At 44.1% G+C, this 24,632-nt stretch overlaps 1 protein-coding gene across 19 annotated transcripts in view; it reads right to left on the reverse strand.

Annotated features, from left to right (window-relative positions):
- TBC1D1 (TBC1 domain family member 1) overlaps window positions 1-24,632 on the reverse strand; it is a 177,663-nt gene that overhangs the window by 142,544 nt on the left and 10,487 nt on the right. For all 19 annotated transcript variants that reach the window (XR_010601514.1, XR_010601515.1, XR_006172851.2 and 16 more), the window contains exon 2: window positions 20,458-20,960. Coding sequence is in view for 15 of the 19 variants with exons in the window: in XM_008169957.4 (XP_008168179.2) it covers window positions 20,458-20,874 (417 nt within the window). In the remaining 4 variants the exon portion in view is untranslated. The remainder of the gene's footprint in view (window positions 1-20,457; window positions 20,961-24,632) is intronic.

Consider the following 24,632-nt stretch of genomic DNA (forward strand, 5'->3'; position numbering starts at 1 on the left):
AAAATAATTGTTCCGGCGGGCCCCACTCCTGCAATCTGATCCAAGCCAGAAGACCCTTGAGTCCGTGTAGACACAAGGGATTGCCTACGCAGATCTGCCCATGGGATAGGGCACGTAGTTTGTTATTTGTGTTTGGCCAACATTGATCTTTTAAACTATTTTTAAAAATATTATGATGTCTGCTTTTAAACACTATTTTCTGTTAGCTAAAATTACATTTTTCATTAGTGTTTTGTTATGTATAAAAGCTGACATTGAACAGTATGAGTCAAGACTGAATATTTTTATGGAAACCTGCTCTTTATCAGGCCAGTTTAGTCTCTTCTCTCAAAATTTCACAGTTCTAAAACTGATTATCATCAGGTGCATGTTCAAATTCATTTTCCAAATTAAGTTATCCTTAAACTACAGCTCCACCAAAACTTTCTTCTAAAAGACTAAAGTTTTAAAAATAGGTTGCAAAGGGATAACTTCTTTTGGTCAAGTATCAGAGGGGTAGCCGTGTTAGTCTGAATCTGTAAAAAGCAACAGAGGGTCCTGTGGCACCTTTAAGACTAACAGAAGTATTGGAGCATAAGTTGATGAAGTGGGCATTCACCCACGAAAGCTTATGCTCCAATACTTCTGTTAGTCTTAAAGGTGCCACAGGACCCTCTGTTGCTTCTTTTGGTCAGAATATTACCAGTAAAGCAAGAAGACGGCCGACACCAGTGCCAGTGAGACAGTGCAATAAGGAAAAACAGGGTAGTGCATTTAATTAAGCACCAAAAAGTTTGGGAATAAGGTTAAAACCACAAAAGCAAAGAAGAGATTGCCACACCCCATTCTACTGCAACATATTCAGTTGTCTAGATGTGGGTTCACCACCATCTCTAAGGCATAGTACAAACTGATTGTCATCTTTTACAAACAGATTATGAAACTTAAGTAAGAGATTTATTTAGATCCTCAAATCTCCAAAAGAAGTAGGGACAAGAGTGAAAAATGACTAGGGGTCAGATTCTCCCCAGGCAGGGTTAAGAAAACTCCATTACTTGGACGTCATGGGTTCCTTGGTATTTATTCGCCTAGGTCTACAAGATTTGCCTCCCACACAAAGAGCAGGAGGTTCTGGCTACAAAGCCTGTGACTCTCCCATTATTTATGCAGTTCTGTGCCATTTACTTTTGCAGGGCCTCCTGTGCTCTTCCATCTGAAGATACTTTTCGCAGTGCAAGTTAATACTGTCCCTGTCATTGTTAATTTATTTATCAAACCCCTTTGGGAGATAGGAATTGCTCCCAACTGTGGAGCCCAGCCCCACTGGAGCATCCCTAGAACAGCATTCTCTCCCTCCACCCCCATTTTCATCTCCTCTCTATGTACAGGTGTCCCAAATTAAATTACTCTATACTCTCTTTTTTTCTCCTCAAGTTTGCCTTAGCGTGAAAGCCTGTCTTGGAGACACCTATATTCCAATTCTCAGGCCTGGTCAAGCTGAGCTCAGCACAGGAGCCCGGAGAGGCAAAGGTGGATTTACACCATAGAACTGCTTTAAATTATGCCCAGCTGTCCACAGGTGCCATTCTGCCAACTGGGGATCATTGGCCCACAGAGGCACTATGGACGTACACTCTGTATCCAGTCCCCTACCGCACAATGCTGGAGCTAGTGAGTGGGTGGCACCGAGCTGGTTATGTGGTATTCACCACTTGGGAACTGCCCCACACTGGGTCAGACTGTTATCAACTCAACAGCTTCTTTTGCATAAAATGCCTACCAATCACCTGTTTATAGAAACAGAGAAACACAAGACCCCTTCTTTTCTTTTTTTGTAATCACATACTGTTGCTTATTGAACTTCAAGCATATGGAATCTTAGAACACAGCCATGAACAATAGTGCTATGTAACAAAGGCTGTGTAATGTGTGCTCATACTTTTCCTTCACCCATCCTCCCCTGCCCCAGTACCATATATGATTGGGAAACTGCATTTCATTGCACAGTGGCGCAATTATCATTTCCAGCATTAAAAACATATAAATGACTTCTTATGCAATAAAGTTCCTGAAACAAGCTGTGACGTTATGCAGTCTATATGGTTTTATAAAAATATGATAATAAGTGAATACAATGTAACTGGTATATGCTTCATGCAAAAGGTCTCTTGTAAGGTATCATTACAAAGCTTAAATCTACTGAGTGTGATCATTCTATTTGTATAAATGTACCACTCTTGTATCTGAAACTAGAAATATGAAATATAACTCTGAGGGCCTATTGTAATTATGCAAAGTGTGGGCCATTAATGGTGGTTTGGAATCTTGATGACTCCCATTAACCAGAACAATTGTCTGCAGATGGCTGTGTTTTACCTCTGAGTCTTCCTGTATGTGTGTGTGCTGGCAAGTGGGTAATGAAGTCTTGCAGTGACATGTGATCATGTCACTGCATCTTTAACCTGGTGCATCTTTAATCCATCTTTAACCTGGTGCTTTTCCAGTGAGTGGGGCGTGGAAACCCAGAGGGACAAAGGGTTCCCGCCTTATGCAAAAGATATATAAAGAAGTGGAACAGAACAAAGGAGGAGAGAGGAGCCATCATGAAGAATCCCCTAGCTACCACCTGAGCTGGAACAAGAGCTGTACCAGGGGAAAGAATTGTGCCCAGGCCTGGAAGGTGTCCAGTCTGAGAGAAAAAAAAAAAAAAAAAAAAAAAAAAAAACTTACTGAAGCATCTCTGAGGATGAGATTATCTGTATTCGGTTTGATTAGACATAGATTTGCGCATTTTATTTTATTTTGCTTGGTGACTTACTTTGTTCTGTCTGTTACTACTTGGAACCACTTAAAACCTACTTTCTGGATTTAATAAAATCACTTTTTCCTTATTAATTAACTCAGAGTATGTATTAATACCTGGGGGAGCAAACAACTGTGCATATCTATCAGTGTTATAGAGGGCAAACAATTTATGAGTTTACCCTGCATAAGCTTTATTCAGGGTAAAACGGATTTATTTGGGTTTAGACCCCATTGGGAGTCGGGCATCTGAGTGTTAAAGACAAGCACACTTCTGTGAGCTGCTTTCAGGTAAACCTGCAGCTTTGGGGCAAGTAATTCAGATCCTAGGTCTTTGTTGGAGCAGATGGGAGTGTCTGGCTCAATCCTGATCTGGCAGGGAAAGGAGGAACAGAGGTAGTCTTGACACATCAGGTGGCAGCTCCCGGGGGGTTTCTGTGAACCAACCTGTCACACAAGCCAACAGTGATTTTACAGTCAGTAGGTTCTAAACACCACTGCACAAGTATATTGAACCTGTTACAACCTGTACGTGGGAAGTCTCAGGGAAATTTTTGGCACAAGATGCCAAGGTTTCCATGCCCAGAGGTAAGGGGAATGAAAGAAGCAAAGCACAGAGATTTGCAACACCTAAGAGAGGAAAAATTTGTCTGAAGGAGCTCTTGAGCCCTCAAACAACTTCTAATATTGTGAGAGAAAGAAACCAAATACAGACTGTTGGGAATGTGGCTGGTATTGTGGTAGATAAATATTGCCTTCTAGAGAGGAATAATGGTCAAGTGGTTAAGGCGTTACCCTTGGATCCGGAAGATCCAAGTTCAATCCCCTACTCCGATAGATGCTTCCTGAATGGCTTTAGGCAAATCACTTAGGGTATATCTACACTGGAAACTTCAAAGCGCTGTTGTGGAAACGCTCCCACGGCAGCGCTTTGAAGTGCGAGTGTGGTCGCGTGCAAGCACTTGGAGAGAGCACTCCTGGTAATCCACCTCCACAAGAGGATTAGCGCTGGGAGCACGGCTCGAAGCCTGTCTACACTAGCGCTTTAAAGTGCTCAGACTTGCTGCTCTCAGGAGGGTGATTTTTCACACCCCTGAGCCAGCAAGTTAGAGCGCCATAAAATGTAAGTGTAGACAAGCCCTTAGTTTCTCTGTACCTCAGTTCTTCATCTGTAAAATGGAAATAATAGTTCTTCCCTATCAAACAGGGGCATTTATTAGGATAGCTACATTATAGACTGTGAGTTGCTCAGATACTATATTAATCATAGGCCTGTTTAACCTGTCTCAGGACATGTACTGGTCCTGATAAGCCAGCAGCACCAAAACTCTGATACTCGACAATGGAAAATGCCAGTGGTTAAATCAGCAGCAAGTTTGTAAGCACTTTTTGTAACCTCAGTTCCACTATTCTGCATTTCTCATATATATTTCTCAATTCTCCACAATAAGAGTGAGAGAACACCAAGTTTATGATGAATGTAGGCAACTTGGCTCTGAGATGAGGGTCACTGTAGCAATATGGAAACACACTGTGATATTACAGATACTAACTATCTGGATAGTACTTATTTTTAAGGGTCAAAATCTTAGGCCCAGAACTTCTCCATGTCACCACCAGGCCATCCACTGCTTCTGAATGTTGTTGACCCTTCTACCTCAGTCACATAACGCCTATATAGCCACCTAACACAATGACCTCCTCGTATACCACATACCTGCCACAGAGCTGGGGGCGGGGGGAGGGAAACTTCAGGAGGAGCAGTGCTTCCCCAGTGTCCTAATGGGAGCAGGTTTCTCTGCAGCTGACAACTAGGAAGGCTGAATGAGCCACAAAGCTTAAAACATTCTCCTTGGCCCTAAGCCAGGGAACGAAGATGGTATTGGGCTGAAGATTTCCTCCATGTGGCAATCCGGGGTTGTTGACGGAAGATTACACAACACAACTCCTTCCCCCATCCCCCTAAAAATCATAGGAGATTAAATCCTTGCCCCTCTGAAGCCCATGGCAAAACTTCCACTGACTACCTGCACAGCTTCTCTGCCTGTACCTCCCCTCACACAGAAGTACTGCAAGTATACTACTATGTGCAGGGCACTGTGTAGGGGTCCTCTCGATGTGTGAACTGCACCATCAAATCCCCTTGCCCTAGAATAGCTAGAAAACGAACATTACCCCAGTCAGATACACTAGAGCAGTTTGAACCCTTTGAACGGGGTCACCAGGGCTGAATTAGATTTGCTGGGGGCCGAGGCTGAACCGCGAGCCCCACTGCCCAGGGCTGAAGCCAAAGCCTGAGGGCTTCAGCACAGAGTGGCGGGGCTCAGGTTGCAGGCCCCCTCCCTGGGGCTGAAGCCCTTGAGCTCGGGCTTTGGCGCTCCCCCCATCCGGGACAGTGGGGCTCGGGCGGGCTCAGGCTTTGGTCCCCACTCCGGGGGTCGTGAAGTCATTTTTGTTGTCCGAAGGGGATCGCGGTGCAATGAAGCTGAGAACCCCTGCACTAGAGAAACAAATGAAACGCACCACCTCTCATGCATACTTTCAGACTTTGGCAGGATTTCACCCAGGAACTCCAAGAACCTGTTCTAGTCTCTTTTCCTTCTGCAAGAGCCCTACAAAGGTGATGGAAGCTGAGGAGAGTCAGAAAAAGGGTCAGAGAAAGGGCTGCAGAAAGTTCCCTGAGAAAAAGGGGGGACTCATGCATGTATCCCCTACTCTTTCCTTTGTACAGCTCCCGAGCACAGAGTAGCCTCAGGAAAAGCTGGCCCAGTGTGGATCCTGTTTACTCTGTGACAACTTGTTACTGAACCCTGGGAGTCACATTACATAGTGCCATGTTTGGAGTCTACACTCTAAAACCCAGGGTCACTATGTTAAGAATTGTAGGCCTAAAAAATTGACCTACAAGTTCACATTGTTCTTAGTTTGTTTTTCTTTCTTTGCTTTGTTTTCATTTTTTTAACAAATGCCTCAGAATTTTGTTCCCCCTCTCTCTCCGCTACCAAAAATAAGTAGCAGCAGCTTGCAATTTATGAGCAATCCTGCAAGAATAAACCAGTATGTGCTGATGATTTAGGAACAAAAAGAATAGGGCCAGATTCAGCTGCGGGTTACTCTGAAATGAATATGGAGTAACTCCACTGAAGCCAACAGAGTTTTGCTGGTTTTACACTGATGTAACCAAGAGTGCAGTCAGACTCACAGGTTAAATCCCCATAGGGTTATCAGAAACAATAGTATATAAAACAAATTGCTTTAAAAATTATTCCAACAAATACCTTGCTTAAGTTCTTCTAACAAAGAGATGCTTAGGAACACTGCTATCTTGGCATCTAATATCAAAAATAAATTACATAATAATCTTCAATCACGAGGCTAAATCTACAACAAATATTTTGAAGTTCATTGGGTCTTTGCTGTCCTTTTTATAGCTAAATAATGTAGCCCAACTCTCACTCAGACTCTCTGTGCAGCCTGGCAGAGAGCTAAGTGTTGATTACCTGAAACCAGTGTAGGTCAGCCTATAATCCCACTCAAGTCAGATCACCTACAACTCACAACACAGTGTGCTGTACTTAATGTGATGCAACATTACGTGTGTTAGTATGAATGTCACATACCATAGCACATTTAGAACACAGGGTTCCTACAAAGCCATTTGCCAGAGTAACCACGTAGACAACCTGAGATTAAAAAAAAAAAAAAAAAAAAAAAAAAAAAAAAAAAAAATCAATAAACCTGCCAAAAAAGGATCAAATTTCTGTGCACCAAAGACGACTAAAATAACAGGAATAAATGTTTGCAATGTTGTCGTAGCCATGTTGGCCCCAGGATCTTAGACAGGCAAAGTAGGTGAGGTAATATCTTCTATTGGATCAACTTCTGTTGTGTCAGGGACAAGCTTTCGAGGTCAGGTCACCTGAGGAAGAGCTTTGTGTTACTCGAAAGCTTGTCCCTTCCACCAAGAGAAATTGGTCCAATAAAAGATATTACCTCACCTACCATGTCTCTCAGAAATAATTGTTCCATTTTTAAAATACACACAATAAATGCAGATGCTCCCCCATCTGTGTCCACCAGGGGGCAGATCCAGCAGCAGTAAACCAATAGGAATTTTGCCATGAGTAGGATCAGGCCCTATTCTGGAGTAACTATCCACTGGTTCTGCACAAGCATGGATTCAGTGGGCCCCTTAGAGTATGTCTACACAGTAATTAAACACCTGCAGTTGGCCTGTGTCAGCTAACTCAGGCTCGCAGGGCTCAAGCTGTGGGGCTGTAAAATTGCAGTGTAAATGTTCAGATTTGGGCTGCAGCCCAAGCTCTGAGACCCTGCGAAGGTCCCAGAGTTATACTTGTGTAAAGTTGGTGTAACAGAGTGGAGAATCAGACTCTACATGTTTTTTTGCCTTCTGTAAAAATGTTGATGAAAAGGTTTAATAATAAACCATATCCCTGCATGTTATGAACTGAAACCCAATAGCGTTATGGGACAGAGCTATCACAGCAACATGGGCCCTCGAATGAGCTCCACTGCTGTGCCTTCCATGCCTGGAAATTGACACCCAAGGAACAAAATTATGAAATCTATGATAAAGTGTTACTGGCCATCAAGGCTGCATGTTAGCAGTGGTGCCACCAATTAGAAGGTGCATACTTTCAGGCCAGGTGTTCACAGATCATAAAAAATTGTTACATCTCCGAACTGCCACAGCTCTTAATCAACGTCAGATACGTTGGTCCCTCTTCTTTTCTAGATTTCATGACCTACCGTCTGGAACCCAAAATGGCAAATCCGAAGCATTATCCCGCAAGGGGGGGGGGGTACCTAAATAAGGGGGATAAACTTCCTGAACCTGTCGTATACTGAAGTCCTGCCATTCTGTAAATGTGCTGGCCAACACCGATCTTTTGGCACTTGCAAAGTCTTCACTGCCCAATGAACTGCTTGCCGTGACATTAATGTCAGCCAATTCTGACCCAAACTTCTCGGTCAGAAATGAGGTACTCTGGTTCAAGGATCACATTTATGTCCCTCACGGACCACTCCTGCTTACTGTGAGGCATGTGGCCAGGCAAAGAACTCCATGCAACTTCTAGATGCCCTGATCTTGCTTCCAACCCCACCCCAACCCTAGGCATCTATCTCAATGGACTTCACCATTAATCTCCCTAACTCTCAGGTCTGCACAGCTATACCATCCATCATCCATTTCTCCCCAAAAGGGGCGTATTTCATGTCTTGTCAGAAGATTTCCACTGCAGACACGACGGTTCATTTATTTTTTGACCACATCTTCAAGCTCCACGGATTACCAACCAACATTACATCCGATCATGGGCCATAATTTGTCTCTGATTTTTGGAGAGAACTGTTCAAACTCCTGTAAGACACCCTTCGCATTTCATCCTCTTCCCACCCCAGACAGAGACAGACAGACCGTTGGAATGGGTAAAGCAAATTCTAGAACAATAGCTTCGCTGTTTTATTAACCATCATGAAGACAACTGGTTCTGACTTTTGCCGGATTTGCCTTCAACAACTTAAATCACAGATCAAGCCACCAAAGTCCCTTCTATACAAATTATGGCTTTCACCCCCGATTCCACCCATCTGTACCACCAACCGCCCATGTTGCTGCAGCCTCTGATTTGGTTCAACACTCCACCACATTCAAGAAAAATTAAAATCACACTGAAACTCTGACAAGAAGTAATACAAATGATATGCTGACCTCCACCGACAGAACCATCCTCCAATGGCAGTCAGACTCAACTCTTGGATACCCCCCAACCTTCAAGGAACCTAAACCACCATTAGCATACCCCATTCTAGACCAAACAACAGATTAACCCAGTGACCTTCAAGCTCCGGTTACCCCTTATTATGAAGATACATCCAGTATTCCCTGTTTTCTTGTTAAAGAAATATGTGGACAACTTCTTTCCTGGATGCACACAACCAACTCCATCCCCCCATCATGGTTCAGGATCAGGAAGAATATGTGGTGAGACAGATCCTGGATTCTACGTTCCTCCAAGGATGATTTATATACCTCGTTGACTGGGAAGGGTATCCCAGCTGACCATGGGAACCAGCCAGTAACGTACATGCACCCGACCTCCTTCAGGAATTCCATCGATCACACCCTGACAAGCCAGCCAATGACGCTTGGAAAGCATCCCAGGGAGATTGGGGGGGGTCTATAAGGTGATGGATCAGCCCTGAACTAGAGCCTGATTAAGCCACATGCAGTGATGAGTCACTCCTGTGTTAGGATCCAATCCACAAGCCAGGAGCTGTCTGGTGACTCTCAGGGCACATATATAAACCTCACAGGAGAAACAGCAGCTCAGTCTGCTCAATGGCGCTTCATGGCTTGGAATTCTCCTTTGCATGATAGTGCAGTGTGGTGACACACTCCACAGGCCTTTAACCTGCTCCAGCCCTGTTCTGGCTGCAGCCTCGCTCCCAGCCCTACTCTTACCTTGTTTCAACCCTGCTCTTGACTGCTGATTCCAACTCTGACTCCTGTCTCTGTCCTCGACCCAACTGTCACCACTCCAACCACTAGACCCATCTACCACTGCTCCAGGCACTAGGCCGGATTATCTTTGTCTCAGTTTCTAACACATAGGGCCAAAAATCGATCATTGTAGGATCCTACCAGAAACACACCCACTCAATGAGGATTGTCTTTTTACAATTACATTTTGAGACCTGCCAGTTAACCAATTTGTAATGCATTTAATGAGTGCCATGTTTATTGTATATCATTCCAGTTTTTTAATCAAAATGTCTTGTGTTACCAAGTCAAATGCCTTACAGAAGTCTAAATCTATTACGTCCACACTATTACCATTATCAGCCAAACTTGTAATCGCATCAAAAACAAAATCAAGTTAGTTTGACAGGATCCATTTTCCATTAAACCCATGGGTATTGGCATTAATTATATTACCCTCCCTTAATTCTTTATTAATCAAGTCCCATATCTGCTGCTCCATTATCTTGCCTGGGATCAATGTCAGACTGACAGGCCTATAATTACCAGGGTCATCCTATTTACCCTTTTAAAATATTGCACATTAGCTTTCTTCCAGTCTTCTGGAACTTCCCCAGTGTTCCGAGACATATTGAAAATCAACATTCTTGGTCTGACAACATCCTCAGTCAGCTCCTTTAATGCTGTTGGATGCAAATTATCAGGACCCACTGATTTAAAAATATTTTATATTATATATTATATATATTAACTTTAGAAGCTGCTATTTAACATCCTCCTGAGATATTAATGCAATGGAAAGTGTGTTATCATACAACATGACTACATCACCTGTTTTCTTCGCAAATATAGATCAGATATTTATTGAACACTTCTGAATTTTCTGCATTATTATTGATAATTACACCATGGTCATCAAGTAATGGATTAATACCATTGTTAGGATTCTTTTTGTTCCTAATATACTTTAAAAAATCATTTTCCTTAACTCTGTTGGGCATAGATTTCTTTTTGTATCCCTTTGCTTCTCTTATCAATTTTCTACAATTCCTAGCTTCTTTGATTCATTACCATCAACTTCCCCTTTTTTCCATTTCTTTTTATATAAAAAAAATTTATAGCTGCCTCCACTTTCCCTCTAAACAGAGTCAGTTTTTTTAACTCACATGGCCTTCTTCCTCAATTCTGACATTTTTGGGCACCTAGTAAAGTGTCTTAAACAATTCCCAATTATCATTCACATTTTTTCTGATTAAATTCTTCCTTCCAGCTGATTTGGCTCATAATAGTATTAAGCTTTGTGAAACTGGCCATTTTATATATATGTGTGTGTGTGTGTGTGTGTGTGTGTGTGTGTGTGTGTGTGTGTGTGTGTGTGTGTGTGTGTGTGTGTGTGTGTGTAAAAAACTGGTTTGGATTTTATTTTGTTTGCACATTATAAATGTAATCAAGTCATGATCACTTGCACCTAAGCTACTATTAGTTTTTAGTTCTGTGATCAGTTCCTCTTCATATGTCAAGACAAGGTCCAATATGGAATTCCCCCTTGTGGGCTACAACACTTTTGGAGTTAGGAAATTGTCATCTATAATATTTAGAAATTTCAAGAATGTTTTAAGACTCATAGCATGAGATCTCCAGCTTGTGTCACTCCAATTGCAGACACCCATGATCATGAAGCTTCTTCCCTATGCATTATAGATAGGTGCATAAGAAGGCGGTCATCCTGTTCCCTAATGTGATTGGTGGGTCTGTAGCAGACACCAACTAATGCCCCATCTTATGCTTTGTCTGTTAGGACACTGATTCATAAGCATTCAAGATAATTTTTCTTCCCTGACCCGCCTTCAGTTCTCCCTTCCACGCCAACATATCTGCAGCCAACATGGAGCATACCTACCAGACCCTCAGGCAATCAAAGGTCAGCCTGTACAGTTGCTCTGACCGTGGTTCTCCACATAGAAGTACTGCAGGGATTCTGCTGTGTGGAAGGCATTGTGTGGGAGTCCTCTCAAAGAGTAAACTGCACCCATAATGAGTCAAATCTTCTTGCAGTAGAGCAGGGGTTCTCAGCCTTTCTTTCTGAGCCACCCCGCAACATGCTATAAAAACTCCATGGCCTACCTGTGCCACAACAACTGTTTTTCTGCACATAAAAGCCAGGGCAGGCATCAGGGGCTAGCAAGCAGGGCAACCCTGCAAAGCTAAATTGCTCAGGCTTCCGTTTCAGCCCTGGCTTTCTACCCTGGGCCCCAGTGAGTCTAATGCCAGCCCTGCTTGGTAGATCCCCTGAAACCTGCTTGTGCCCCCCCAGGGGGCTTCAGACCCCTAGTTGAGAACTGCTCCTGTAGAGTAGCTAGAAAACTAACATTATCCCAGACAGATACATCAGATGAACAATTGAGACACCACCTCGCAGGCACACTTTCACTCTCTGCAGAATGAAGACTTTGGGGGTGCACATATCTGCCTTCTTCAAAGATGCCCATCAGAATCCTGCTTGAATCAGTTGTAACATTTCTCTCCACAATAAAAGTGAATGATTCTATCCCTTGTTTTTCATTAAAGGATTAACATGCCTAATAAACACAAGCATGCTTTTCTATTGCCTATGGAGTTAGAATTACAGTTTGTTGTGGTTTGTGGGTTTCCCTAACTTGTGCTCCTTCTAAGAAAGGCAAACATTTTTCCCCTAATAAAAGAACTGAAGCTAACCTTTTCCCAAAGCTGAACTTTTGTGCGGCTTTCATTTATGCATGCTTCTGCTTTTCCTGGTTCTCCAGGATACATTGGAAATCTCACAGAAATGCCTGTTCCCATAAGATGTCCAGCCTAGGTTTGCAGACTGAAAAAATTTGGAGGGTTTGAATAAACAGCCAAACTTCAGATCTTATCAGAAATGAACCTTCAAACATGCTACTTCACTAACCCCTAGAGAGTGGTGAGAAGGATTTTTCATCACTGCATTGCCAAGTGGAATTTCTGACTGCCAATCAGATTGCTGAATCTGATTGTTGGATTCACTAATCACTTAAAATAAACAAAACTCTGCTCTAAAGAACACATTTCTGGATAAATTGGTCTTTGATGTATTGTATCACAGATTTTGCCTGATGCTTCTCTCACACTTACGTAAATCAAGAATATCATCATAGAACTTAATTGCTTTACAGAAGTCTAAAACTTGTTTAAGTATAATTATGCCCAATTTATCCTATATCTAAGCCATCCCTAATACATCATTAGATCAATTACAGTAAAGTGATCAAATTTCCATTTGCTATACAAAACATCTATCAGGTAAAATGAATACATCTACATGAAGCCAATGATTAGATATACCAAAGAAAAATCATTGTAATGTGGTACAAAATCAATGTCTCCTAAACTGAAAATAAATATAGAGCTTTACCACTACATTTATTTTCTATGAAAATCTTGTCAGTTATGTAGCAGTAGGAGACCAATATCCTGTAACAATGCTCTATCGGCTTGTAATTATCTGTCTCTCATTCAGTTCTCCCCAAAGTGGATTTAAATGCTCAAAAAGGTGACAGACTAGAAAGAGCAACCACTAAAGTACTCCGTCTACCCCTGGAGAACAGCAGTACAGGTTTCCCCACCTTCACTTCAGTCCACCATACCTCTCCATCCATAAAATCCCAACTGGGGGAGGGAGAGAGGGAACCGTATTTTAAAAAAAGGCAAATAGAAATTCTGCATTTCTGATGTAAATAATTTTCAACAATAAAGCTGAGGAAGTATCACATTTGTGTGGAACATAAGCCACCTTGGGACCAAAATGAATGATCCATCAAAATGAGGGCCACTGGGCACCGTACCAACATACAAGTCTACACTATGACCTAGAGGGAATATCTCTAGGAATTACAAAGCCCACTCAATACCCAATCACTCTGCTGAGACTGCCAACAAGGTTACAACATGTGATGATGAATTGTGTGTTGTAGAATCCTGTCCATTAGAAATCAGATTCAAATCACCAGCTTGTTTGTTTTATATATGTCATCAACTGGCGGTGACTTTTAGTCTAGCAGCTTGGGAGTCACATTGTACTCTCCTGTGGTTAACTCGTGGTCTGAGGACAAAGAGTTTAGGAAACTACAATAGTGTCACCTTGCAGAATTTTCAACTAATGGTCCCCTCAGAGTGGGACCATAGATGAATCATGTGGTTCAGCCTCCAAATCCTACAGAGTTCAGGGATTTGCATGAAATGGGGAGTTTTAGGCCCTTTGACCCTGTCCCTCTGTAAAGATGCTCTTGGCTCTTCTGCCGACACCTGTGCAAAAAAACCCTCTTAAGGCATGATCAAATGTAGAACAGAACATAATACTGCGTGGGGCAGAAGGATTGCGTGTGCAGACATTTGCAAGGTTCTGAGCCAGGTCCCCAAGGGAGTTTGCCACATATAGTATGCTCCCTGATACTCTCCTCCATTTACCCCATACTCCATCCAGAGCAGCTAAGCCCTAGCCTCATGGTGCTGCAACAGAAGGGATTCTATAAGTTCCTAGGGAGTGATGGAACCATACCACAATGGGTCATTGCTTCCTTCTTGGGCAGGGCATTTCAGAAGAAAGGAAGTGTGGCTACAAAATCTTAACACAGAATCATGGCATTATTTGGAATTATGTAGAGTTCATTACTTGGAATAGTAGGATACAGAACCTTTTACCCTCTAAACCTCTGGTTTAAATCCAGGCAAAATACAAGGGCACCCTTTCTTACCCACAGGAGGATATGCCCACTGGTCTGGATTTGAGTCAATGCTCCAAAGGCAAAAGGCTCTGTATCTCATTACCAAAATATTTTACCCCAGAATAGGAACAATATTCTTTCACAAGCCTACATTCTGGTTCAGTATGCATATAAAAAAAGTGTTCTGCTAATGATATCTGGTCTATTCAGAACATTGTTGCAGAGATACTTTCTCACTCTCTGTTGTTATGACTATGCTACCCTCTCCCTTCAACATTCTCCACTGGCTGTCTCACTTCCATGCACTAAGTTCAAGCTTTCTATCACCACTTTCAAGGACCTTCACAATTCTGCTCCTGTCTCTTACCGCATTGCCCCCTCCTCACCCTGTCAATTATACTAGTCTTTCTTATTTGCTTCTCCCACAGCCATCTTCCTGCCTTCTTCTGTCCACTGCCCTCTCCTCCTTCAAATTCCACCTTCGGACTTGCTTCTTCCCTGATGCCCACAAGCAATTGGCCAATTAATTATGGATAAGGCAAGAGGTAGTGAGGTATATATAGTCGACATGTATTTGTTCATTTATGTGAATTTTTAAAGAATACTTAATTTACTGCCCAGCAACAGCCTTACATTCAATGTTTAAAATTATCCTATATAAAGAAGAGTGACGTCGTTTCAGGAATGGTTTGGTAGTAGGATTGCCACCCTTCTAATTGCTGGCAACTGGACCCCCAAAACCCCGCCCCTACTCCACCTCTTTCCCAGACCCCTCCACCCCATCTCTTCACCCAAAGCGCCATCCCTTCCCTCAAGGCCCTGCCCCCATCGCTCACTCGATCATCTTAAGGAGCCTGCCTGTAGGTAGGAGGTGGCCCTGGCTGAGCCGGGGCTGGCACAAGTTAATAGAATCATAGAAGATTAGGGCTGGAAAAGACCTCAGGAGGTCATCTAGTTCAAGTTCCTGCTCAAAGCAGGACCAACACCAGCTAAATCATCCCAGCCAGGGCTTTGTCAAGCCGGGCCTTAAAAACCTCTAAGGATGGAGATTCCACCACCTCTCTAGGTAATCCATTCCAGTGCTTCACCACCATCCTAGTGAAATATTGTTTCCTAATATCCAACCTAGACCTCCCCAACTGCAACTTGAGACCATTGCTCCTTGTTCTGTCACCTGCCACCACTGAGAACAGCCTAGCTCCATCCTCTTTGGAACCCCCCTTCAGGTAGTTGAAGGCTGCTATCAAATCCGCCTCATACTTCTCTACTGCAGACTAAACAAGTAGGGTGACCAGATCGTCCAGGTCAAATATCGGGACACGGGGGGGGGGGGGGGGGTTGGTTGGGGACAGAGCGGAAAAAAAACGGCAACAGAGCAAAAAAACAACGCCCCCTTCCTCCTCCCTCCGCAAGCGCTGGAGGGAGGCCCCGGAGACGCAGGGGGAGTGCGGGGCCGGGGTGAGTGAGAGTCCGGCCTGGTCCCAAGTGCAGGCAGGACTCAGTCGGGCGGTACCTGGAGGAAGAGTAGGGAGGCGGCTGTTCTCCCCACCTGGGCAGCAGGACTCGAGAGCAGCCACTGCTGCAGCTCCTACTGCCATGGCGGGAGGAAGCGGCCATGGCGCTCGGCGTCTGCGGCTTTGGCGCCCGGGCCCGAACTCCCAGAGCCCGGGCCTGCTGCGGGGTCCCAGCAACATCCACGCTGCGCCCAGCCCCTGGCCAGTCGCATCTGGGCTGGCTGCCCAGCTGGTGCAATCCCGCGGGCGGTCCCAGAGTGGGGGCAGCAGGCCCCAGCCCCCCCGTCCCGCTCGGGTCCCTCCGGGGAATGAACGGGGCTGGGCTGCTGATGCCTCCGCCCCGGGACCGCCGCGGTATTGCACCAGCTGGGCAGCCAGCCCAGACGCGACTGGCCAGGGCCTGGGCGCAGCATGCATGCTGCTGGGACCCCACAGCAGGCCCGGGCTCGGGGGGTTTCCGAGAGCCATGGCCGCTTCCTCCGGCCGCGGCAGTAGGAGCTGGAGCAGCAGCTGTTCCCGAGTCCCATTGCCCAGGTGGGGAGAACAGCCGCCGCCTGGCCCCTCAGGCCGCCACCCTACTGTCCCTCTGAGTCTTGCAGACTGAGTCCTGCCTGCACTTGGGGCCAGGCCGGACACTCACTAACCCCGGCCCCGTGCTCCCCCTGCGTCTCCAGGGCCTCCCTCCAGCACTTGTGGAGGGAGGAGGAATGGCGTGCTTGGGGAAGAGGTGGGGATTTGGGGAGGGAGCCAATGGGGGAAAGAGGCGGCGGAGTCGGGGCGGGGGGGTGCGAGCCCTTCTGGGCTCCGGAGCCCTTGCTTGTTTGTCCAGTGTCCCGACCTAACATTGGTCGGGACGCGGGACAAACAAGCAAATATCGGGATAGTCCCGATAAAATCGGGACGTCTGGTCACCCTAAAACAAGTCATGTGGCCCATCCCCTGATAATTTTCATTGCACTACACTGGACTCTCTCGAATTTGTCCACATCCTTTCTGTAGTGGGGTCCCAAAACCGGATGTAATACTCCAGATGTGGCCTCACCAGTGCCGAATAGAGGGGAATAATCACTTTCCTCAATTTGCTGGCAATGCTCCTACTAAGGCAGCCCAATATGCCATTAGTCTTCTTGGCAACAAGGGCACTCTGCTGACTCATATCCAGCTTCTTGTCCACTGTAATCCCCAGGTCCTTTTCTGTAGAACTGCTGCTTAGCCAGCCAGTCAGTCCCCAGCCTGTAGCAGTGCATGGAATTCTTCCATCCTAAGTGCAGGTCTCTGCACTTGTCCTTGTTGAACCTCATCAGATTTCTTTTGGCCCAATCCTCCAATTTGTCTAGGTCACTCTGGATCCCATCCCTCCCCTCCAGTGTATCTACCTCTCCCCCCAGTTTAGTGTCATCCACAAACTTGCTGAGGGTGTAATCTATCCCATCATCCAGATCATTAATAAAGATGTTGAACAAAACTGGCCCCAGGACCAACCCCTTGGGCACTCCGCTTGATACCGGCTGCCAACTGGACATCGAGCCATTGATCACTACCCGTTGAGCCTGACAATCTAGCCAGCTTTCTATCCACCTTATAGTCCATTCATCCAATTCATACTTTTTTAACTGGCTGGCAAGAATACTGTGGGAGACCGTATCAAAAGCTTTGCTAAAGTCAAGATATATCACGCCCACTGCTTTCCCCATATCCACAGTTATCTCATCATAGAAGGCAATCAGATTGGTCAGGCATGACTTGCCCTTGGTGAATCCATGTCGATTGCTCCTGATCACCGTCCTCTTCTCCAAATGCTTCAAAACCTTGAGGACCTACTCCATGATTTTTCCAGGGACTGAGGTGAGGCTGACCACCCTGTAGTTCCCAGGCTCTCCTTCTTTCCTTTTTTAAAGATGGGCCTATATTTGCCTTTTTCCAATGACCCAGTGCCTCCCACACCCTGCAGTAACCAGACTTTTGGTTCAGGTGTCATTTAGGGTTGCCAGGTCCCCTTTTCAACCGGACTTTCCAGTCAAAAACCAGGCACCTGGCAATCCTAAATAGCACCTGGACACAGAAGCCAAAAACTGGACTATCTGGGTAAAATCCAGAAGGGTGGCAACCCTATTTGATACCACTTGTGAACTCATAACCATATATTTTTTGTTGTAATTCAAGACTGGTTTTTCAATCTAATTTGCACAGGAGCCCTGTCTTAATGTGAATTCCATCTACATCAGCCATAGCCTTTTCCAGATTCATCCACAGAGATGCAAGTGGTTATGAACCTTGTATCTTATAACATTTTAATCGTGGAGACCTCTTGTCCTATAAAATAGATCAGATGTCTATATAATTATTACAACATTTTGGAGAGAGTCTGAGGGGGGTGGGTAATGAAAAGTAACACTGAGAATAAGTAATTAAGTTTACCATAGCTGCAACCACGATATTAAGAAGTTATATTTGACCCAATAAAGAGATTTAATTTCTCCAACGTAGCCAAATTATGCCTGAGTTTTTCACAAAGGTGAGATCATAACTTCTAAACTTTTATTCAGTAAGACTGGACTGATATAAGTATAAGTATAAGTGTAAGTGATAAGTATAGTGAATCCAGTGCAAGTTCAAGACCCGCTCTGTGGGGGGTTCATATACAACAAGGTTTTAATATTTCAGCTCTGTCACCAAGCTAATTTGGACTGTTGTGTCTCTTTCTGAATAACAAGCACAAATAGAAAAAATATGCAGAACATTTTTTGTCCATCCTAGGAGCAACAGAGAGGAAGCTGACCATGCCAACACAATCTAAATATGGAAAACTGCTGTTTGATTCCTCAGAGCAAATGTTTCAGGCAGTAAAAGGAGTCCTCTGGGACAAGAGATCTAATGGACTGGAGCAAGAGACTGCTGAGTCACTCAGTCCACAGAAGTTAGACTTCTAATATTTGTTTCTTCTATAGGAGAACAAAATGGAGATAGGCAATTCCAAATTAAAACAATAATGATCCAAGACAATGGCCCGCGGGCCGGATCCGGCCCTTCAGGGCTTTGGATTGCCCCCTGTGGCGCCACTTCCCTGCGGCCCCCAGGCGGGGGGACAGAGGGCTCTGTGCATTGCCATTGCCTCCAGGCACCGCCCCCGCATCTCCCATTGGCCGGAAATGGGGTACCCCGGCCAATGGGAGCTTCGGGGGAGGTACCTGGAGGCGTGGCAAGGGCAGCACATGCGGAGCCCTCCACCCTCCCCTCCCCTAGGGGCCTCAGCGCTTCCTGAAGCCTGCGCCTCGCACCCCAACTCCCTGCCTTGAGCCCCCTGCCGCATCCCGCACCCCTCCTGCACCCCAACCTCCTGCCCTGAGCCCCCTGCCGCACCCCACACCCTTCCTGCACTCCGCATCCCTCCTGCACCCCAACCCCCTGCCCCAGCCCTGCATACAATTTCCCCACCCAGATGTGGCCCTCAGCCCCAACAGTTTGCTCACCCCGTCCTAGACACTGCTGTGCTCCCAATCTGGGTACCCTGCTGTCTCAATACATAGATATCTCTCTCACACACACTTTGATAAGCATACACAACTTTCAGTAATGTTAATGGGAGTTACACACATGCATCAGAGACAGAATAAATGGACGCTGTAAAGGAGAACAAACAGAGATAAGGCAATTCCAAATTAAAACAATAATGATCATAGACACTGACATCCAAAATCTATGGATACAGTTGAAACTGTAAACCCAAATCTTTATATTTCCCCCTCTCTCTTATTTCAAACAGCTCCAGAAGTCTGATCAAGCAAGTGGAAATAGTACTTTGCTTTTCACTCTGTTGTTACAGAAGAAATTGTACTGGAGGTGATCAAAGTTGTTTATTAACCATGATCCTAACAAAACCACAACCCACACAATGAAGTACATAAGTACATATTTAACAGCTTCTTTCTTCTCAGTGCCAAGTCCTAAAACATCTACTCCCCACCCTTAAATGCATAAATCTTATATCTTATTGAGTAGGCCATTTTTAATTTGACAGTATTTTCTCACTTAAGTGCTTGTGATTTAAGTCCTATTTGGCTGTTAGTTTACTTAGCTGCCTTTTTATCTTGGGGGAATTTAATTAAAGCTGTGTCCATAACCAGGTATCCAGCTCTGAGCCAGGCACCATGAGTTTGGTGTTATACCCTGTCTTGCTCCAGAGCAGGTAACTGTAAGTACATAAATCAATCCGATCAGCTGTACACATGCAAACAGTCCCTCTGAGGTGCTTCAGTGGGGCTACTCTCGTGAGCAGGGCATAAAGAATTTGGACCAATGTGAGCTCTGCCTCCAATATTAATAACTACAACTTATACCTCAATGGCACCGCTGCTTTGCCCACTAAACATTACTGGTCAGCTGCAGAAACCTAATGCCCAGTTTTACTCACCTTATTCATGTGAGAATGTGGCTTTAGCAGATTACTCACTTGGATCAGAAGAGCAGAATTGGATGCCTATTTTTAGCATCCTTCTCAGAGGGAACACAAGCTACTCATATAATGTAGGATTAGAGAAGGTCCAGGGAAGTTTATGGGTGAAATCCTAGCCCCGCTGACATCAATAGAAAAACTCCCACTGACTTCAACGGGGCCAGGATTTCAGCTCATATCACTAGCTTATTGTAAACTAAGCCCCGATCCTGCAAAGATTGACACAGGCCTAACTTCACATAGTAAAACTGAGAGTGTGTAAAGTTCAGCCCATGTGTTAAGTCTTTGCAAGACTGAGGTCTTACTTTGTAAAAAGAGTTTCAAGAACTCAGACTGTAATGAAAAGATCCAAAGATCAGAAAAGCTACCTCATTTTGAAATACACAGTATTAACTTCTCTTGTGCATTTACATCATGCCCTATAAATCAGCTTCTAATATCTCATGGAGCGAAGCAAGCTCTGAGAATTGCTTTTTTACTTACTTTTGTTGGATCAGCAGCTCTGAATACATAACAGATACTTTGCTGATTTACTGCTCCATCCTTTATCAGACAAGCAAAGTAACTTGGATCGTGGCTATTGTGAATCAGTTTGAGGACATGCTGTGGCTTATACTCAAACAGGCTGGAACAAATCAAAGGATCCCACTGTTGGCTCTTTCCTGTGTCTGGTTCACATCGCAGGCTTACTGGTGAAACATAAAGCCGGATTTGGCTGGTGCTAGGTTCTTCCATGGAAGACTGCATACTGAGCCGCCGAATCTCTGCCACAATCCAAGGCAGCATTGGCATGGTGATTAGAGAATGCACTGGCAGAGAACCAACAAGCTGGAGACTAAAATCCACTGAGATATCAGTGGGTGCTTGAAGTTTTTTAACTTTGAATGATAGGGGCTCCATTTTATAATCATCAAGGAAGCCAGGAATAATCCACCAGTTTCAGTTCCCAGGAATGAAGATTCCTTTCATTGCACAGTAGTGGAATTCTGAAAGGAAAGATATTTATACAGTTACAGTAACAGTCATTTAGAATTTTCTATTTAAAAATAATCACCAATAATGGAAATATTCATAGGGCATTTCTACACTGCAATGTAAACCCAGGGTTCAAACTCAGGCTCAAGCCTAATCCTCCTTCCAGCTACATACAAATCACGCTAACCCAGAGCTTCAACCCCATGGTTTGAGGATTTGACCCTGAGTCAAGCTGGGACGCAGTGTTCAAGCCCTTCTGCTCTGCAGTATGGGCACAACTCTACTAGAATCATGCTCTGGGAGCCTGACAAAAGTATCCCACAGTTCCACAGGCTTTCTTTGTCCTCTTGACAGTCAAGTTTGGTGAAGAGTCAAATTTTCCCACACTTCACCACGAACAAGTGGTGCATTTGGGGAGGGCTCTAGGAAGTCTGGGATCTAGATAGTTCAACTCAGGCCAGCATGATGCAGTTTAGATGCCGGCGCGCCAGGTTGGGACTCAGGGTTCAACAATTCCAAATCTGGAGTTACAAATAGGTAGAAATGCTCAAGCTCTGTGTTAACAAACCCAGAGTCTGCTAACTCAAGTTCTACTAACCCTGGGCTTACATTGCAGTGTAACTATACCCATAGATTTCAAGACCAGAAGGGACCATGTAGTCCCCTTATAATCATCTAGTCTAAACTTCTGTATATCCATAGGTCTTCGCTGAATTAATTCCTGCTTCAGATCCAATAGCTCTGGTTGAACTAGACCATATATATTAGAAAAACATCCAATCTTGATTTTTAAATTGCCATAGATGGAGAATCTACCACAATCCTGGTAAATTGTTCCTTGAATCTGTCACTATAAGGCATGTTTTCCAATCCTTTAGTCATTCTTGTGACTTTCCTTTGAGCCCTCTCGAATTTATCAACATCCTTCTTGAATTGTGGGCACCAGAACTGGACCCAGTGTTCCAGCAGCAGTCACACCAGTGATATTGCCAAATACAGAGGCAATATCACCCCTCTCTAAACTTCCTCAAGATTCCCATGTTTATACATCCAAGCATTGCATTAGCCCTTTTGGCCACAGCTTTGCACTGAGAGCTCACATTCAGCATGATCCCAAAGTCTTTTTCAGTCATCGCTTCCCAGGATAGAGTCTCCAATCCTGTAATTCTGGTGTGCATTCTTTATTCCTAAATGTATGACCTTACATTTGTCTATATTGAAATGCATATTATTTGCTTGTGCCCATCTTACCAAGTGACCCAGAGTACTCTATCAGTGTCCTGCCCTCTTGATTATTTATCACTCTCACAATATTGGTTTTACTTGCAAACTTTATCAATGAGGATTTTATTTTTTCTTCCAGATCATTGGTAAAAATGCTAAATAGCATAGAGCCAAGAACCAATCCCTGCAGGACCTCACAAGAAAAACAACAGCTCAGTGATGATTCCCCTTTAAAATGACATTTTTACACTTTATTTCCAACCCCTCAGACAGAGACCAACACCTACAAGATCTTCACCAAGCATTCTCAAAACTACGATACCCACACAAGGAAATAAGGAAACAAATCAACAGAGCCAGACGTGTACCCAGAAGCCTCCTGTTACAAGACAAGCCCAAGAAAGAAACCAACAGAACTCCACTGGCCATCACCTACAGTCCTCAGTTTAAACCTCTCCAACGCATCATCAGTGATCTACAACCCATCCTGGACAATGATCCCTCGCTTTCACAGATCTTGGGAGGCAGACCAGTCCTCACCCAAAGACAACCCGCCAACCTTAAGCATATTCTCACCAGCAACCATGCACCACACCATAACAACTCTAACTCAGGAACCAATCCATGCAACAAACCTCAATGCCAACTCTGCCCACATATCTACACCAGCAACACCATCACAGGACCTAACCAGATCAGCTACAGCATCACCGGTTCATTCACCTGCACATTCCCCAATGTTATATATGCCATCATGTGCCAGCAATGCCCCTCTGCTATATACATTGGCCAAACTGGACAGTCACTACGTAAGAGGATAAATGGACACAAGTCAGATATCAGGAATGGCAATATACACAAACCTGTTGGGGAAGACTTCAACCTCCCTGGCCACACAATAGCAGATGTAAAGGTAGCCATCTTACAGCAAAAAAACTTCAGGACCAGACTCCAAAGAGAAACTGCTGAGCTTCAGTTCATTTGCAAATTTGACACCATCAGATCAGGATTAAACAAAGACTGTGAATGGCTAGCCAACTACAGAAGCAGTTTCTCCTCCCTTGGTGTTCACACCTCAACTGCTAGCAGAGGACCTCACCCTCCCTGATTGAACTAACCTCGTTATCTCCATACTGATTCTTGCTTGCATATTTATTCCTGCCTCTGGAAACTTCCATTACATGCGTCTGACGAAGTGGGCATTCACCCACGAAAGCTTATGCTCCAATACATCTGTTAGTCTTAAAGGTGCCACAGGACCCTCTGTTGCTTTTTACAGATCCAGACTAACACGGCTACCCCTCTGATTTTTAGACTTATCGGCTAGCCAGTTTTTAATCCATTTAATGCGTGCTGTGATAATTTGTATCCTTCTAATTTCTAAATCCAAGTGCTATATATCAACTCAAATACTTCACAGAAAACACTATTACCTTTTTCAATCAAACTTACAACCTCATCAAAAAATTATATCAGGTTAGTTTGACAAGATCCATTTTCGATAAAACCATGTTATTTATATAATCCTCCTCTAATTATTATTTAATCTAGAGAACATAAGAACAGCCATACTGGGTCAGACCAATGGTCCATCTAGCCCAGTATCCTGTCTTCTAACAAGGGCCAGTGCCAGACACTTTAAAGGGAATGAACAGAAAGAGGCAATTTTTGAGTGGTCCACCCTCTGTCATCTACTCCCAGTTTCTGGCAGTCAGAGGCTAGGAACTCCCAGAGCATGAGGTTGCGTCCCTGACTATCTGGCTAATAACCATTGATGGACCAATCCTCCATGAACTTATCTAATTCTTTTTTGAACAGTTATACTTTTGGCCTTCACAACGTCCCCCAGCAACAAGCTCCACAAATGGACTGGGTTGTGTGAAGAAGTACTTTATGTTTATTTTAAACTTGCTGCCTATGAATTTCATTGGTGACCCCTGGTTCTTGTGTTATGTGATACAGTAAATAACACCTGCCTATTCACTTTCTTCATACCATTCATTTTATAGACCTCTGTCATATCACCCCTAGTCATCTATGTTCTAAACTAAACAGTCCCAGACTTTTTAATCTCTCCTCATATGAAAGCTGTTCCATACCCCTATTCAATTCTGCAGCCCTTCTGTGTATCTTTTCCAATTCTAATATCACTTTTTTGAGATGGGGTGACCAGAACTGCACACAGTATAGCAAGTGTGGGTGTACCATGAATATATAGTGGCTCTATGATATTTATCCCTTTCCTAATCTTTCCTGACATTGTTAGCTTTTTTGACTGCCATATTGAACAGATGTTTTCAAAGAACTAGCCATGCTGACTCCAAGATCTCTTTCTTGAATGATAACAGCAAATTTAGACCCATCATTGTGAATGTATAGTTGGGATTATGTTTTTCCAATGTGCATTACTTTACATTTATTAACACTGAATTTCATCTGTCATTTTGTTGCCCAGTTAC

The sequence above is a fragment of the Chrysemys picta genome, chromosome 5 (genome assembly GCF_011386835.1).
Source record: "Chrysemys picta bellii isolate R12L10 chromosome 5, ASM1138683v2, whole genome shotgun sequence".
NCBI lineage: Eukaryota > Metazoa > Chordata > Testudines > Emydidae > Chrysemys > Chrysemys picta.